Source organism: Galeopterus variegatus, unplaced genomic scaffold (assembly GCF_000696425.1).
Source record: "Galeopterus variegatus unplaced genomic scaffold, G_variegatus-3.0.2 Scaffold3879, whole genome shotgun sequence".
In the NCBI taxonomy this organism is placed as follows: Eukaryota; Metazoa; Chordata; class Mammalia; order Dermoptera; family Cynocephalidae; genus Galeopterus; species Galeopterus variegatus.
The window spans coordinates 188,310-206,613 of record NW_007729990.1 but is presented as its reverse complement, the minus strand read 5'-3'; the positions used below and the strand labels follow the sequence as shown (position 1 = coordinate 206,613).

Here is an 18,304-nt window from a genome sequence, read left to right as displayed (position 1 = left end):
TCTGCTCAATTAATGTTCTGGAATGAGTAATGAATACATTCCTAAAGAACAAAGGCCACTTTTATTGTTAAGGGCATTCTTCTTTTTTGTAAATCATTCAAGATATGCACATATCCACCGAGATTCTGCTTAAGGGACTAATACCAAGGCACCAATCTAACATTGGTCCTCAGTGTTTTGTTTCCCATTTTTGTCTCCTTTATTAAAAACTAACTAAAGTCCATATTTTACTTAGATTTCTTTAGTTTTTACTTAATGTACCTTTTCTGTTCAATATGCCACTCAGGATACCATATTACATTTAGTTGTCAGGTCTCCTTAGACTCCTCTTGGGCTGGAAAGCTTCTCAGACTTTCCATGTTTTTAATGACCTTGACAGTTCTGAAGAGCACTGGTCAGGTATTTTGTAGAATGTCCCTCAAGGGGGATTTGTCTTGATGGTTTTCTCATGATTAGACTGGGGTTATGTGTTCTGGGGAGGAAAACTACAGAGGTAAAGGGCCATTCTCACCCCATCATACCAAGCATATATACTGTTTAACATGACTTATCACTATTGATGTTGACCCTGATCATCAGTTGAGGTAGTGTTTGGCTTCTCCACTGTAAAGTTAATCTTCTTCTCACCTTTTCATATTGTACTCTTTGGAAGGAAGTCATATACAAATGGCATTATCTTTTTGCAGAAACTTAGCCTATTATCTTGTTCCACACTCTAGTATGCTTAATTATTTTATTTAACTTGTTCCTCTATCTCTGTATTTCCTGTGAACTGAGAGTTTGGTTTAACTCTCAATTACATTCAGGTAAACATTTTGCAAGAATATCTTATGGGTAATGCAAATCACATTAGTTGGCTCATAACATCAGATTGAGTCATATTAGCAATCATTTGGTCAGGATGTTGACAACAGAGCTCTTCATTGTAAAATTACATTCTCTTCCCTTTGTAATTAGCAAGAAATCTGTGTGGCATACTTTGGCATCTTGTACTTTTTCCATGGACATCTGTGCCATGAGAAATAGTATAAAAGGTAAAGGCCCCAAAACTCCCCAATCCTTTCCTTCACTTCTGTATTCATTTATATGACTGTTCATTCAACAAACACCTACTGAATGTCTACAAAGTTCCATGCAGTGTTCAGCTGCTGAGACAACCAAAGTGAAAGATGCATCTTGACCTCAAGAAGCACAGCCCAGTGTTGGAGAAAGAAAATCAAGAGTTTCAACAAAGTATGATCGGTCTATGGTGGTGGTAAGCACAGGATTTCTTTGTTGATTTTCATTACACCTGTTCACCAAACTTTCTTTATATATTAAAGATTTTTCATTGGCAAATGCTCAAACAAAAGAGTATGTGACTTAAACTTCACTTAACTAATTCCTCAAATGCCTAAACATTCTAGTTGCCTCCACAGAGGGGCTTATCTGGTTACTGTAAAAACATAAAAACTTCTATAGGGCAGCATGGCTTAGGGGAACAAACACGGACTTCAAAAGCTGACAGCACTGAATTCAAATCGCCACTTCCCACATAGTAGTCATGTTACTAGCTTTGTGACTTGCCAGAAATTATTTAACTTCTTTGAGCCATGATATCCTATACGTAAAATAGAGAAAATACCTACTTCCAAGGGTTTCTAGGAGAATTAAGCAAAATAACATATAAAGTGCTTAGCAGAGTTTCCAAATTCCTGACATATACTAAATATTTAATAAATATTCCTCTTGAAAAACAACAAAAACTATGATGTAAGCATATGAGACAATCAATCATAGCTGGCCCTTCAAATCGATGGGGGGGAGTGGCAGCTTCCACATTCATGGACTCAATCAACCTTGGATCAAAAATATACAGGAAAAAAAAAGAAAAAAAGATGCTTGTGTCTGTGCTGAACATGTACAGACTTTTTCCCCTTTGTCACTATTCCCTAAACAATACAGTATAACAACTATTTACTTAACATTTACATTGTATTAAGTATTATAAGTAATCTAGAGATGATTTAGAGAATACAGAAGGATGTGTGTAGGTTATATGCAAATAAGTACTATGCCATTTTATAAAAGGGACTTTGAGCATTTGAGGATTTTGGTGTAAATAGGTGGTCAATTCCCCACAGATACCAAGGAATGACTGTACTCTGATCTGGGCATTATTCCATTAGCAACGTAAGTATCACCTGAATAAAACCAAAATAATGTCATGATACTAGCATAGGTGGAAGCTAATTCATATTTTTTCATTAAAGTAAAGAGGCTGATAAGCCTTGGCCAAAAGACTACAAACTCCCACCCATCTCTCTGCCCTCACATCCCTCCCTATGTACGCCTACAGTATGGGGGTGCAGAGGGGGTTGGGAGCCCATAGTACCAGTGTAGCCAGGGCAAAATATCTAAAATGGGGTTAAACTTTAAAGGCAGAAAGACGGTACCATAGAAATACTGGAGGCAGAAACCCTTAGTGAGAGCAGCCACATTCCAGACAGAGCATACGTCACCTTTCTGCTCGGCCAGTTCCCACAGTTCCTGAGCTGCTGCGGAAGACAGCGTCATGGGGTATTCCACAAGCACATGCTTGCCAGCATTAAGGAACTGCCTTTGGTAAAAGAGATAAGTACAGGGAAAGAACACATCAAATAAGCTTCACTAAAATGTTCTGAATGACAGAAAGCAGAATGTTGTAAGTGCACAAGAGTCGTGTGTATGTGTGTGTCTGTGTGTCTCTGTGTGTGTGTGTGTGTGTGTGTCTGTGTGTGTCATGAACGGGGGTAAGAGTATGTACCAGAGAGTATGGAAGAGAATGGTGCCTCCCATTGTTTTCTACTATCCTGTGAAAGAATGACTTTCTAGTTAGGTAATAAGTGGAACATTCATCCAATCGTTTATTCAATTAAGTACTACTTACCATTTACTCTAGAGGAGAAACAAAGACTCATTAACAATTAAATTACCTATTACCACATGTAAGCTATAAATTGAAAACTACAAAACCCATGGCAACTAGCTCTGCTTGAAGCAGTGTGAAAAGGTCACTAACGACATCTGAATTGGGTCTTGAAGTATGAGCCGTTTGCTGTGGATTGAATTGTGTCCCTCCAGAGCTCATGTTGAAAACTTAATCCCCACTGTGACAGTGTGAAGAAGGTGGAAAAATCCTATTATGTTAATTGTATTAGTCTACTTCTGCTGCAATAGGTGTAACTAGGTAATTTGTAAGAAAACAATGTATTGCTTATAGTTTGGGAGGTTAAGAAGTCCAGAGTCCATGGAACATATCTGGTGAGAGCCTTGTGCTTGGTGGTAACGCTACAACAATGCAGGGAATCCCATGCAGGCTGATGGAAGCAGAGAGGGGGCTGACTCCTCACACCTCCTCCTTTGAAAGCCTCCGAACCATGCCATGACCACCATTAAACGATCAAACCACTTGGGCACAGTGCTCACGTCCTAATCATCTCTTCAAGGCCTTACCTTTCCATTATATTGATAGGATTTCCCACCCTCAACAGTTACAGTGGGGACTAAATTTCAATGACTTTGGGGGGCCATTCAATCTACTGCAGTAATTGAAAAAATACTAAATAAATACTAGTTTCCCTATTTTCTCCACTTCCTTATACATTAACAACCAACAGTAAGACCTTTTTTTAACATTTTGACAACAAATTTCAAAGGTCACTGAACAATTGTAATTTTCCACATTGACTATTAAGACCCCTTTGCGGGGTTTCAGCGTGCTCCATCACTTTTATAGTCCTGCACTAGTGTGCAGGGAAAGTACAGCCTACATTGAAAACCCACCTGACATAGTCTTCATGGCTGGAGCTTTCACTGCAGACATAGGCGACCTCAACCTCTCGGCTAGAAAGAGCATCTTCCAAAGAAATCTGCTGTACCTCATCAATGCTCCCAAGGTCTCGTCTACTTCAGAATAACAGGGAAATGGAACTCAAAAGAAGGCAAAATGTCAGCTTAGAATAAATGAGCACCATCTTTCTTCCTGCCACCCAACAATATCCTGAAGATCAGCTTTTGGAAATGAAGAAATTAATTTCCTCCCTCCCACTTTCAGGATATTTTCCACCATGGAGTAAAAAAAAGTCTCAGGGCTGAAGCCAGAGGACTTGGCAGCATCAAGTGCCAACACTTACCACTAACAGTGTATATGATCTGAGAGTCTTTGAATTACTCCTTCTCTAAAACAAAAAACAATCTCCTTTTTTCTCATGCGAAGAGCTCTCTGTGGTCACTTACAGTTCCAAGCAGATGGCCAAACATTATGACTACCAAACCCAATTCAAATCCAATTCAATAACACATTTTGGGTACAAATGCCATGTGACTGCAAGTCCTTCCCATACTTCATCACCTAGTGACGGTCAAGTGGAAAGAGGGTGTTACTGCCTCCTTTACTGCTGAGCTAATGAAGCCCAGTGACTGCCACAGCTAACTAGGATCAGAGTCAGGACAGGAAGCCAAGGCCTCCTGACTCTTACAGAGTATGGAGGGGCTCCAGCTTTAGAAGAGCCAAAGCCCTGGCAGTCTGTATATTGCCTGAGTGCAGAGGCTGGAGGAGGAGAGAAGTCCTCCAAGGATGGCTGTGATAGAGGATGTGCAGCAGCCAGCAGGAGGCTCTCAGCCAGCTCCGAGCTCTAGCTGAGCTGCAGTAGGCAGAGGGCTTTTGGGGAAGTTAGGCTCCCAAAGGATATTAAGCCAGATTCCTTCCTATGGGGCTACCCAACCCACACTGCTCAATTTGACCAATACTTATTATCTGCCTACTGTGTATGAAGCACTATAGGAAAAATCATGGAGAATAAATTAAAATCTTCACCTTCCAATCAGCTCACAGTCTAATAGAGAGAGAAAGATAAACACACACGCACACACATACCACAAGACTGACATGAAAAATGTGCTGGGAAGTAGGGATGAGAGACTCGGAGAAGGCAAGGAACGTATCTAGTTCAGGGTTTCAGAGCAGGCTTGCTGGCAAGGTGGCAGAACTGAGTTGGTAGGTCATGGGAAGCAGGGCTGTGAGAAGGGGTTTAGGGTGAGGAGTGGCAGGGGCACCGTAAAGCAGGAGTGTGAGCCAGCCATCATCCCACATGACCTGGGTCGTTTAGGAGATCGCACTGTGTCAATCTTGGCAGCCAACTGGTAGAAGATTGGGGCTTAAGGGAAAAGGAGAGGTCCCACTTCAGCCTTGAGCCCAACTGGGATGCTCAATCCCAGCTTCAGGTAGGAATGCAGTGGGGGTTATAGTGCTGGCTAATGATAACTTTGATCCCCAATTTGTGTGCAGTTTCCTTGGATTCTTACAGGGAAGAGAAGACTGGCCAAGGGCACATTCCAGCACTTCTGGATCTCCCTAGTGCCCCCAAACCCACTTTAAATCCTACAAAGAGGGGCTGGATTGAGACAGGCAGATTGGATGAAAGTGTTCCCATGAATTAAAATATGAAAAAACTTCTGCATGAACCATTACAATAGTTACTTATGCTTTGCATAAATATCTATCTGATGTCTCTAAAGCACCAGAAAATAGAGATTTGCCTAACTTGCTCACTGCCATGTCTCCATACCCAGCCCAGTGCCTGCACCTAATTCACAATTAATACTGATAAATGATGTGACACAGGATTAGTTGGTGAGTGATGTGTGTGTCTATGTGGGAATGCTTCCACAGGGGTGAGGGGAAGAGATGAATACAGGGTGAGGAAGAAGAAACAAGGTAATAAAGTTGGTTTGGACTAGAGATAAATGAATCCTTAAAGAAAAGTGGGGCTCAAAATTACCAATGGGAAAAGAACACGTGGTGTGTAAAAGACGGGCTTTGGAATCAAACACATGTTGCATTCATATCCAATTCTTAGACTTTCCAGCTGTGTGACCCCAGGTAAATTACTTAACCTTTCTGTGGCTCAGCATCCTTATCTGTAAACTGGAGTTGATAATGATACTTAGAATGGCACATCATCAGGGCCACCACAGGGATGGCTGTTATGATGACTGATGAAACAATTAACTGGCACCCACCTAAAGCCTTCTTTCAGGGCAAACCCACCATGCGTTCACCGTGACCCTTCTGACTGGCAGACCCTGCACTCATCTTCCCTGCCTGTCTTTGCCCCCCAACCCAAGCTGACTCACTGCACACCCCAGCCACAGGCCTATCACTCCTCAGTTCCCAGACCCACTGGAACTTGAGATCTCACGGGGCTGACCCTGAGCACAGATCTCTTGCGGGAGCCGGCTCTCCCTACCCTGGGTCTGGAAAATCTCCCCATCCTGTGGCCTAATCCGTCTCACTGACTTTTCATGAATTATGAGGCACAAGGCAAGTGTGAGCCACCTGGACACGAAGCCAATCAGGTTCAGGAATGCTGAGGAAGCATGTGGATTCCGCAAGTCCCTCATCCGCACGGAGCCGGCTCTGCCAACACCAACCACAACCACGCCAAATTTCCTCTCAGGCTGAAACACAAGGGACCAAGGTGGGGACTGAAAACAGTCCAGGCATCTAACAGAGAACAGCAAAACAGGGTCCTCACAGGCAGGAAAAGCAGTCAACACAGAACACATGAAGCTGCAGCACTGAGGGTGGGATAAGACACTCCCCAAAATGAGGGTTCAGAGATAAGTCAGCTCCACCCAAAACATATGCCTGAAGGTGCTCTGACTGTGTCTCTGTATTGAAACCTCCCAAGCACCTATGGAAAAAGACCCCCTTTCGGCTCTCCACTGTTACTGCCACCTCTCTAATGATGAGGGAGTTTCCCTCTCGAGCCACATCCCACCGTGGTCTGAAGCCTCTGTCCTCCCGGAAGCCCTCCTCCAGTGGACATGCACATCTGACACAGCTGGGAGGCACTCAGAGGCCACAACTGCTAGTGAGGCGCCAGCAGACAAGGGCAAACGGGCAAACCACGATCTGTTCCCTCACTTGGACTCGGGACCCAAGGGGTTAAACTCCTCATTAAGTTTTCTCAGTTCCAACCAACTTCACTTCCACTCCCCTGGGGTACCTTCACTATTATTTAAGCACATTTCTGGAGGCCATCTGTTAATAGTATTACAGTAAAAAAAAACCAAGTTGACTTTTTAAAGTTGGACAGCAACTCAATATAATCCAAACTGATAAAAATGATCCCTACACATCCCTCGAACCCAGTTCTTGAATGTCTCCAAGCATGGAAACATGAATGTCTTTTCAGACTAGCCCCTGTCCTCTGCCTTCAATATCCAGTCATCACCACTTCCCATGGATCCTGCCCCTCTTCCTGTGTCAACTGCTCTGGTCTCAGTCGAGAATATCCTTTAAATGATTTAAATACTTTTAAATTTATTGAGACATGCTTTATGATCCAGAATATGGTCTACCTTGGTAAATGTTCTGGGCACACTTGAAAGAATGTATGTCCTGCTATTGTTGAGTAGAATGTTCTACGAGTCTGTCTGGCCAAAAAGACCTAAGGAGGCATTTTGTGGAGATTCAAAACAAGAAGTTCCTACTCGTGTAAAGAGCTGCAGGAAGCCACTTCATTCTCCTGCTGAAAGGGAATGAGAACTCTGCTGGTAGCCATCCTACAACCACAAGGGAACTGCCCCTAGGATGAAGCCAACATATAGATGAATAGCAGAGAGATGGAAAGATCCCAGATCCTTGATGAGATCCTGAGCCACTGATCAAATGGCCCTAAAGCCTGTCCTTCATCTGGACTTCCAGGAAAGAAGCCACATTAGGTTGGTTTTTTAATCCTTACATCTGGGAGCTCTCCTGCTGATAAATGTCCCCCCACAGTGACAAGAGGAACAAGCCAAGTGACCAGGCAGAAACGGAGTGAGGTGACGTCAGACCGAATGCTTCATGTCTCTGTGAAATAAGAAGTGACGCAGGTTCTGAGAGGAAGGAGGGGCTGTGGGGAGTGCAGCGCACACGCAGGACGACGGAGGCTGGACCTGGTGGCTCAGGGCCAGGGAACTAGCTGCCTGAGGCCTCCCAGAGGGCCTGGCGGGCAGTACTGTGTCCCAGAAGAGGCCTGTGAGACATCTGCCAGCTGCAAACAGCACAAAGCTGCACCATGCACCCAAGACCACCATCCTGTGGGAGCAGCCTTTGGTGAATTGACAGGAACAGGGGACAAGGAGTTGAGTGCATCAGCACAACAGTGGCTTAAGTGATGAGTCCCAAGGTCTAGGTTGGCCTTCGGGGTGGTGAAAGCAGTAGAAGCTGATTCATAAAACAAAGAGAAAAAACAAAGGGATAATGAAGAAGCTGACATCTCCTTGGATCAAAGCTCAGGAAGTGAGAACACCAAGGACACAATGCAGACAAAGGTCCTCACAAACATTAAGTGTCCCCAGAATAACACAAAGCAGGGCTCTGGACCCAGCACCGTCTACACCCCGTGCCACCCCTCGCTCGTGAGTGTTGTTTCAGGATTAGCTGTGGTGGGGAAATTTGAATCTAACTGAAGCTGGAGGATGGACACAGATAAGAACTCAGAGGGGCCTAATTCTCCCTACATTACCCAGAGCCATGAACACGTCAGTAGGAGGGAGGGGAAATGTTTGGTTGTGCTGTAGTTTCTGAAAGGGGAAGAATACCCTACAGAGGAGAAATGAGGGACACTGCAAAAAAAGCATCCCTGAAACTGGTCTTCGTACAGAACTCACCTCTGCATTCATCTTGCTCTCTTCCTTCAGCGGCTGTGAAGACAAAAGCAGAGGTTCAGGACTCTGGTGGCACCTGCCCCAAACTGCATGCAAACACTCCCCTCCGCTACCCGACTTTCTCTCCCACTGCTTCCTGTCCCATCAGTTCCATCTTCCTCAAATGCCTTCACCACCTTGTGCCCTCCAGCAAAGATACCCAGACTGGTGTCTACTCTGGGGCTGGTGGTCACCGACTTCCCTGGGACGTCACAGCAGCAATGTTTCTCTAGAGAAGGGCATTTCCATCCCCCAAGATCCATCTCCTATATGGGAAGAGTAGCTGGAAATGTGATGCCTCCGTGGGAATGATGCATGTCTCAAAGCTGGTGCTTGGAGAGGACAGCTTTTAATCTGGACGTCTTTCACGGGGACAAGCAATGTCATGAGAAATACACACCCTTACACACCCTTATTCTTTTCCTCCCAGCTGAGTTTCCAGAGGACTTCAATTTATGATGTTAAAAGAACAGCTCAACAGGCTACACTACACTCTTAGCTTTAAGGAGAAGAAAGGAGAGGGAGCAAATAGGCATGCAGGAGTCAGAAGGAATGAGGTAAGAAAAGATGCAACAGGGGGAGGCAGGTTAGTTAGGGAAAAGAAATGAAGAGACAGTGTGGTTTCAAACCTTCATGTACTCCTGGGACTACTTGTTAAAAATGCATATGTCTGGGTTCCACCCCTAGATTCTGATTCAGAAGGCTTAGAGTGGAGGGGAAGCTATAAGAATCTGTGTCTTCGGGCCGGCCCGTGGCTCACTCGGTAGAGTGCGGTGCTGATAACACCAAGGCCCCGGGTTCGGGTCCCATATAGGGATGGCCGGTTTGCTCACTGGCTGAGCGTGGTGCTGACGACACCAAGTCAAGGGTAAAGATCCCCTTACCGGTCATCTTTTTAGAAAAAAAAGAAAAGAAAAGAAAAGAAAGAAGAGTGGGTTGGTGGCAAAGTGAGTGGGTTAAGGGGGGAATGGCTGCCAGAGCAAACGTGACCATAAAGTGAATGTGATTCAAGTCGACGAAGCGCATGGACAAAAATGCTTCCTGTGGCCAAATTGGGGCGATGTCTCTTTCCACTCCAGTGTAGAACAAACCTAAAAACCGTCCTTGGGACAGAAGTAAGGAAGTTCCCGGTGTTCAGCAAACCTCTTCCTCTCAAGAAATCCAAAGGGGAAGTCAACATAATTCATAAATCTGTGTCTTCATCAGGCTCCATTTGGAGAAACACTAGAATTGAAGTAGAACAGAGAGGCCTGTAAAGATTAACTTTTTCATTCATTTTTCAGAGCCGCTAGAACTGCCACTTTGACTAAAACTGGGCAGGCAAGGGTGGGGCAAGTGGATAAGTAGAGGTGATGGAGGAAGGACTGTAGATGCCCCCCAGCCCCTCTTCCTGGGTGGGATGTCCCCGAAGCCCATGCAAGTGACTGCTCTGAGCTCACTGACAGGAAGGGGTGTGAAAGGGAAGGCTTTCAGAAGCTCTGGGGCTTCTCAAAGGGAAGGCTGTGGCAGCCTTGTCCTTAAAGCCAGCACTACATTTGATCTCATTCTATTTGGTTAAGCATAGAGATGATAACTATGTATAACAACAGTGAAAATAATAACCCCCATAAAAGAAAAAAAACCTTGACTCTCAGCAACCCTAAAACAACCTGGGGTGATCATCTGGGTTTTGTGTTGAAATTAACACTTTCAGCAATTCCTCTCCCTCCCTTCTCTCTTCCCATTCCTCCTTCATGACCCAACCTGGCCAGCACACATGCTGTCTTTCCTTGTGCAATCTGGAGCCTTTTCGTATCTCCTGACAAATCTGAAAAAGGGAACTTGTGGGAGTCAGTATTCCTGTGATGTCTTCTTAAGCATTAAATATCTCAGAAGACTAGCTAAGACACCATAGCTAAATGGGGTGAGGTGGGGGGAGGGAACTAAGTCAAGGATGCCTGCTGGGCAATGGTTTGCACTGCAGAGGCTCCCAGAGAGCACGCTCTGTTGCCTGCCCTCCCTTTGCTACCTGGAAGCCCTGCATAGATGCCCTCACCAACACTTTTCCATGCTTTATTTATTTATTTAAGTACTTTATTTCAAGTCTCCCTGAGGCTTAAATGTGAGTGTGGCAGCCAGATAACAAAATGCACAAATATGAGGAAGATGGTAACAGTTGTAAGGCTATTTGTGTCAACTACTTTACATACATTAGTCCTAAACCTTGGCAAAAAAAAGCTAGTATTAATTCCTTGTTCCAGATGAAGAGCCTGAAATTCAGGGAAGGTAAAAGCACTTGGCCAAGGCATTATGGCATTGCCCTGTGATTTCCAGACTTTCTAGTTCTAGAGACAAACCCTAGATTGCTCCAAAGACCTTTACAGGTCCTGTCTTACAGTCACCCAGCAAGCTATTATGATAAATAGGAGACCTGGTGTTTGGTCCTGTGTCAGTCATGAACTACCCAAGCAACCATGCTCAAACAAGTTCCTCAACTGTAGGCTGAAAGAATGGACTTCATCTCAAGGTCTATTCCAGCTCTAAAATGCTCTCTGGTTACCAGGAAAGGAAATTCAAGTGACAAAACAGGTAAAATGATATTCAACCTCAGTCATAATCAAAGAGTATAAATTATGATTTCACCAAGACGCCCTCTCAGAATGACAGATGAAAATATTTGCCAGAGTGTGCTGGTCAAAGGGTAATGTGGAGCCACAGCTAATGTCTGGAATCCTGTTCACAGCACCAATTGTCTAGCTCTTAATACTGTTCGTGACACCAATTGTAAAGCTAGGTGACCACGCCAGTTGTTGGGCTCTTTTAACTGCCAGTAATCCTGCCAACTGGGCCAATTGTTGAGCTAGGGCTGGGTCTGGAGCTCACAGACCCCTCAAGCCCATTCACAGACTGGATCACAAATCCTTCATAGGCTAGGCTGGGTCCCCAGACCCCTCACTTGCAGGTCTATAAACTAGGTAACTGGCCAAAAGGTCCTTGAAGCCATAGGTTGGAAAGCATGGCCGCACAGGGCAGATGCCCAAGGCAGATGCCCGCCTGCCTGCTTCACTAAAACTCCTCTCTCTCCTCTCTCTCCCTCTCCCTCTCTTTCTGAAGAACACAATAACAACAAAACTAAAAAGATACATTGGTGCACATGCACACTAACTCCACACACACACACACACACACACACACACACACACACACACACACACACAATTTACTTACAATGGATGTGCTAAACCACACCCAACGAGACCCAAGGCAAGGGCCCTGACCAAACTATTCTATTTTCCCAACAGGTAACAAGGAGTGTTCTCTCTGACAGTACTGGGGAACTACAGAAGGGTACCATCTCAATGGAAGGCAGTTTAGCAATACCTGTTAAAATTCCAAATGCACACAACCTCTGACCTAGCAATTCCACTGCTTCCTATTTCTGTATCCAGGCCCCAAACCCCATTTAGGAGAAATCATTAAATTATCCTGAGTCCTTTGTCCTTGTTGAGTATCCCTTATCCAAAATGTTTGAGATGTGAAATTTTTTCAGATTTTGAACTATTTGCATTATACGCTTACCAGTTGAGCATCCCAAATGCAAAAATCAGAAATCCAAATGCTCCAATGAGCATTCCTTTGAGCATCACATCTGCGCCCAAAATGTTTTGGATTTTGAAGCATTTTTGATTTCAGATTTTCAGATTAGAAACATCATGAGTAGGTGCTATCTATCCCTTTCTGATGAGAAATTACAGGAAAGCTTTCCTACAGAAGCAGTCTACGAAACATTACCTAACTTCACTGTTCTCCTACAGAATTTCGGGAAAGCAAAACAAAAGAGAACAAAAAACAGATTTTGAGAGGTGCATATGCACGAGAAAGAATCCCACCTAGAAATTCTACCTTGTTGGACATGGGGGAGGGGTAACACCATACATAATGAATGATATTGCCGTTTATGAAGCACATTCAACTGGGCTATTCTAGCAGATGCTCATGGAACCTCAAGCAACCGGCGGGACCTGCCATGGTCACATAACTGCAAAGGCCAGTCAGATCCTTTCCATGTTCCTTCCCCTCCAACTTTCAGCTCCCCTGATAAGATGGCACTGTCAGAAGATGCAGGAACCACAGGCCAGGTGAGATCTGGCTTCACCTCCCAACACCCTACTTTCCCGCCATCGTACACACCTTTCTCTCCTTTACTCCCCACCATTCTTCCAGGACCAGTTAAACTTCAAACAGAATCCAGGGAGAGTTTTATTCTATATTTTAATATATCCTGAAACATCTAGCACCTAATTCTAAAACAAGAAGACCTAGGTTTGTTTAGGTTTTCTTTATTTCAAGGGTTTAATATTTAAATGGCCAAACATGAAAATGCTTTAAGTTTTCTGACTTTTAGTGTTATGTTTAGAAAGACATTCCTAAGATACTTATAGATACATTTTTATTTCTTTTAGTTCTTTAATTTTTTCATTACATTTTTACTTTTTAATCAATCTGAATTGTATTTTGGTACATGACTAGATATAAGACTATAACTTTACTTTTTCCCAAATAGTTATGTCCACATTATTTACTGAATAATTCATTCCTTTCCCCACTGATTCCACACTTAAATTCTTAGGAATACAGTTATTCTTTTTTTCCCCCACTTTCTCTGGTGTGCTATAGACCTCTCTTCCCATGCCTATAATATCTGTTTACATGATTGTGGCTTTACCATGTTTTGATGCCTGGTAGTTCAAGTTCTCTCATTAATCTTGTTCAATACTCTTTTCTATTCCTGCTTGCTAAGACTTCCAGAGTAATATTAGAACATCTCTGTTAAGTAAAAAAAAAATTCCACTGGTATTGTGACCATGATTGCATCAAATTCATAAATTAATTTAGGGTGAATTAATAATCCTTCTCATCCAGAAACATGGTATATACCATGTTTAAAGAAGTTAAGTAATTTAAAAAAGAAGAAGAATCTTGAGTTAGTTCCTGAATTACTACGCAATGACAAATAACAGCTGAGGCTGCACTGGTTCAATAGCAAGTTGAAAAAAGTCAATACGTTTGCATAAATAACCTGCCTAATGCAATTTAAAGTTGGTTTCTCCTCCCCCCATATCTACTGCAGCAGGTCTGCTAAACAGTCTTAGAGTTTGAGCCTTTATTTGCTTTGACCCCCAAACACAATGCACTCAGGTGTCTTGAGATAAGCTGTCTTGCTTGGGGATGAGGAGCCCGCCTGTGACTCAAGAGACCAGAATTCTAGACTTGGCTTGGACACCACTAGCTGTGTGATCAAGGCTGGGGCACGTGGTCTCCCTGTGCATTAGTTTCTGCACTTTAAAAAAGTAGAGGGGTCAGATGAACTTAGATGACCCCTACGCTCTCTTTCAGTGCTGACATGCTATAATTCTAACCCACTTTACTTCTATATTTTTGTTCCCTTTTGGTTTAAGTTTCTTGGTGCTTGGCTTGGTTAACTGAAGGCTCCCTGCTTCTCTTCTGCTTCCTCAGGGGGTAGACAGACACAAGTAAACTAGCAAGTAAACTAGGTTGAAACTACTGCGTTCTGAGGCTCCAGGTACAAAAGTGCTAACAGATAAAGCTCCTTGGCACCTCTGCCAAACAAGACCCACCCTCTTCCCCACCCGACCTTTCTATCCCCGCCCATCTGCTCCATGTTTCTTATTCCTCTTCACTGGCATTTCCAAAGCTTCTACCTTTTACTGGAAGTGGTGCTGATATAACAGAGAGAAATGAGATAACATGAGGCAAATCACTCTTACCAAAGAATAAATGTCTAGTATATTTAAACTCTCAAGGGTATATCCATGTTTTAAAAGAGCTACTTACTAACTCAAATAATTGTAGAACAACATGTAACTCAATTTCAAAATTGGGTTAAGATCAAGACATTCTTGGGTCCCACTCATGTTCTTAGGCACTGACCCCCCCAAAAGGTCCAGGTCCTAACGTTGGTCCCTGCTATGGGTCAAATGTGTCCCCCAAAAGTTCACGTACTGTAAACTTGAACCCCACTGTAACAGTGCTATGGTATTGTGGTAATTGAAAGACTGAATGGTGGGGCCTTTAAAAGTGATTAGACTGTGAGGACTGTGCCCTCCTGAATGGACTGATGCATTCATGGAGTCATGGGCATGGGTCTGATGGCTTTATACGGAGGGCAAGTGAGGAGGTTAGCTCCCTCGCCCATGCCATTTTCTCTTACAATGTGCTATCCTGTGTTGCTGCGGAGAGTCACCAACCAGAGGAAGGTCTTCACAGATGTGTTCCCTGGATGATGGACTTCCCAGCCTCCAAACTGTAAGAAATAAATTTTATTTCTTTATAAATTACCCAGGTTCAGGTATTCTGTTATAAGCAACAGAAACAGATGAATACAGCCCCCTACTGCTGAATGACTAGTTCTTTCTGGCAAAGTGCGGTGTTCCAGGAAACCTGGAACTGCTGGGACAGCTAAGAATACATAGCACACCTCACAAGTCGGGGGGCCAAGGAACACAATCTTCCACACAAGCAAAATACATGTAGTTCTAACTTTTGTTTCTAACATTTTAAAAGCTCAATAACTATGCTTTTAAAGATCTCTAAAGAGAACATGTTTTCCTTCCTCAGAAGATCAGTCAAGGTTTTTAAAAGCAAGATTTTACAATGTGTTATTTCTGCCTTTCATGTTAATTATATAAATCATTTACTCTTCACACTGAGCATATCACATTCTTTCACTGTTTTGTTTTTCTATGCAGTTTTTTTAAGGGGCTGCAAATTCTTAGGTTTCAGGTGAGAAACTTTAAGGCCTTTTCAAACTGTGAGGTTTTCTGATATTGTTTGTCATAGAAAAAGGGAAAACATTAAGCTACAAGAAAAATAATATGTAGAAGTACAAGGTATGTATAAAATATTCAACAATTTACTCAGGCACCAGCAAATATTTGCTTTAGTACACCAGACTGAGTTGAAATAAGGAGGATAAAAAAATCTAAATACTGCAGTACTTAAAAAACAAAATGACTTGACATCACTGCATGAGGTCAAAAACAGCAGTGAACCAAATGTGTAGGTGCTTTACTTTTCAAAACGTTTTTTGCCTAATTCTTTTCATTCCCATAATATACCTTAAGAAGTGGAGCCCAAACCTTCACTCTGCAGAGGCGCAGACACTGGACTGCTGCACTGCTGCTGGTGGGAGCTCCTGCGGGTCCTCTCCATGCCCCCCTGCACTCCCTCCCCCTTGCCTTTCCATTTTCAGTGGGCACAGAACAGAAACAGAGAGGCTGGGGTACTTATGCCCCACCTGCCTGGTCCCTCAGGCTGCTGCTCTTGCAAAGGCTGAATTCTGTGATGGCCACAGCAACCCCAGAAAGGGGAGGTCCTTCCTCCAGTTTTTCAGTCCCCCCATTCTGGTATCAGTCTCCTCCCTGCCCCTTCAGACCAGAGTGGGAAAGGCACCCCACCGGGGCTCTCCCCTGAGTGCCTCACAATCAATTCTTGGTTCACCTAATCCTGCCCACTTTTCTATACAGAGTCCCTCAAATATTCCTTTCACTTTTGTGCTTTTTCTTGTTGAGATCCTAACTGATAAACTTACCCACCAAAACCTCACAATAAATTAACAGTGCTGCCAGGACTAAACAGCTTCCTTAGCTTACATTATGCCTCTCGATTTCAGTCTCTCTCCCACATGCAAATTTGAAACTCTTTAGAGTGTGTCAGCAATAACAGTGATTTCTATTAACCCAGTGATTCTCACTGACATTTCTGATTGTCACACTGCGGGGAAGGGGGAGTGTGCCACCAGCATCTAGTGGATAGAGGCCAGGAATGCTGCAAAACATCCTATAATGCACAGGACATTCCCCACTACCACCACCCACACACAACAGAGTTATCTAGCCCCAAATGTCAACAGTGCCAAGACTGAGAAACCCTGGAATACTCATTATATAGAATGAACTACAGTTGTGACCTGCCTCCTCTTTCCTCCTGAAAGGCCTTCTCAAGTACCTATAATCACTACTCCAAAGCCAGACCACTGGCAGAAGTATGGGAAAGGATTAGGGCGAGGGTGACCTTCTCATGTGGGGCCAGGTACTGGTCTGAGAGGTCCAAGGGTAAATGTAAAAGCAAACCTCACCCCCAGAATAGACTTCCCTTCTATGGAGGGAGTTGGATATTTGGGGACCTACTAAGGAAAGTACAATGGCTACATGGGACAAAAGTCTGGAAATATATACACCAAAATATTAACAGTAATTTAGGTCTGAGTCGTGGAACTTTTAATGATTTAGTTTCTTTTTGCTTATCTATATACTTTAAATCTTTCTATACAGGTTAGTTAGTATAATTATTCAAATAAACAAAAGTTACAAGTTATGCCATATCCAGTGACTCCATTCCTCACAGTCCCAATTCCTTACTACAACAGACTTTCAAACGACAATATCAAGGTGCCCTGATAAGGAAGTTCACAAAAAATTGTCCTTATAGCTGAGTATCAGGAAAGGCTCTGCTTCCTTCAAGGCCGTTTATATTTGAGGGATGAATGAACAAACGAAGTCGCTAAGTATGTTTTACTTTCAAATGACGAGAACCCTGTAATACCAAGTTTACCTTTCTAGAGACTAATTTGAGACTCAACCACAGAAACCTGCACTATCCTTTAAGGCTGCCACTAGGCACATGTGGCTATTTAAATGTAAATTAAATGTAGCACCTTTCCATCACCACGGAAACCTCTATTGGACAGCACTGGCACACCTTATTCTTTCCTTACCCTGGACTTATTTCCTGTGCTTACATTTCCTCTGCTTCCAATTTCTAGTTATATATATTATATATGTACTTGTTATTATTCTACCCGATTTTGTCGTAAACTGCCTTTAATTCCTTTGTGTACACATATCACTGTCGCGGGAGGCTCAGCCTTAGCTTTTGGCTGGAAGGCAGAGCCAGCAGCTCACGGAGTGTGGTCATTTGCTCATAACGCGGTGTCCCAAACATTTTCAGGAATGCAGCTCCCTCGTCACGAAGGCACTGTCTTTAGCTGTTTTTGTTTTTCATAAATGAAAAAGTACACACTGCTCATTAACACAAAGTTTCCAGACTGATACCATTTGATTAAAACTTAATTTGAAGGGAGAATAGAACATTTCTCCGCAGAGTAATGAAACGTCATCTCCTTTTCAAACTCCAAAATAGCAGCTTGTTTCTCAAATCTCAGATACACCATAAACTGCCTGACCTGCTGCTGCTGACACATTTGATCATGGAATCCGAGCACTGGACATGCCAAGGCAGATCCGGGCCGAGAAGGTCGCCCGGCAGCCCCCGCCTGTGCACAGCGCTGGAGCAGCGCATCCGCCGCGGAGAAGCCCGTGCAATTTGAGTGTCCCACCGGATTTTACACGTTCGGCTCCACGAGCCTGCGCGGCCAGCTGCGCCGCGCCAACTGGTGAAGTCGGCTTAAGCCTTCTCCGAATTAGGAAAGCCCCTCACTGGGCGCGCCGGTCGCGGTCCCCGGCCCGCGGAGCCTCTCGGCCGCGTCCTCCCGCCGGGCCGGGTGGGGCAGGCGGCGCCCAGGCTG

At 43.8% G+C, this 18,304-nt stretch overlaps 1 protein-coding gene across 1 annotated transcript; it reads right to left on the bottom strand.

Annotated features, from left to right (window-relative positions):
- Nucleotides 1–2,435: 2,435 nt before the first annotated feature.
- On the bottom strand, nucleotides 2,436–15,010 carry BLVRA (biliverdin reductase A; the record flags this gene model as incomplete). Its single annotated transcript, XM_008586211.1, has 5 exons — nucleotides 14,930–15,010; nucleotides 8,683–8,715; nucleotides 6,359–6,480; nucleotides 3,805–3,927; nucleotides 2,436–2,599 (listed from the first exon to the last, which is right to left on the bottom strand). Coding segments are annotated over exons 2-5 (421 nt in total), but the record flags the coding sequence as incomplete, so codon positions are not given.
- Between the last annotated feature and the right edge of the window lie 3,294 nt (nucleotides 15,011–18,304).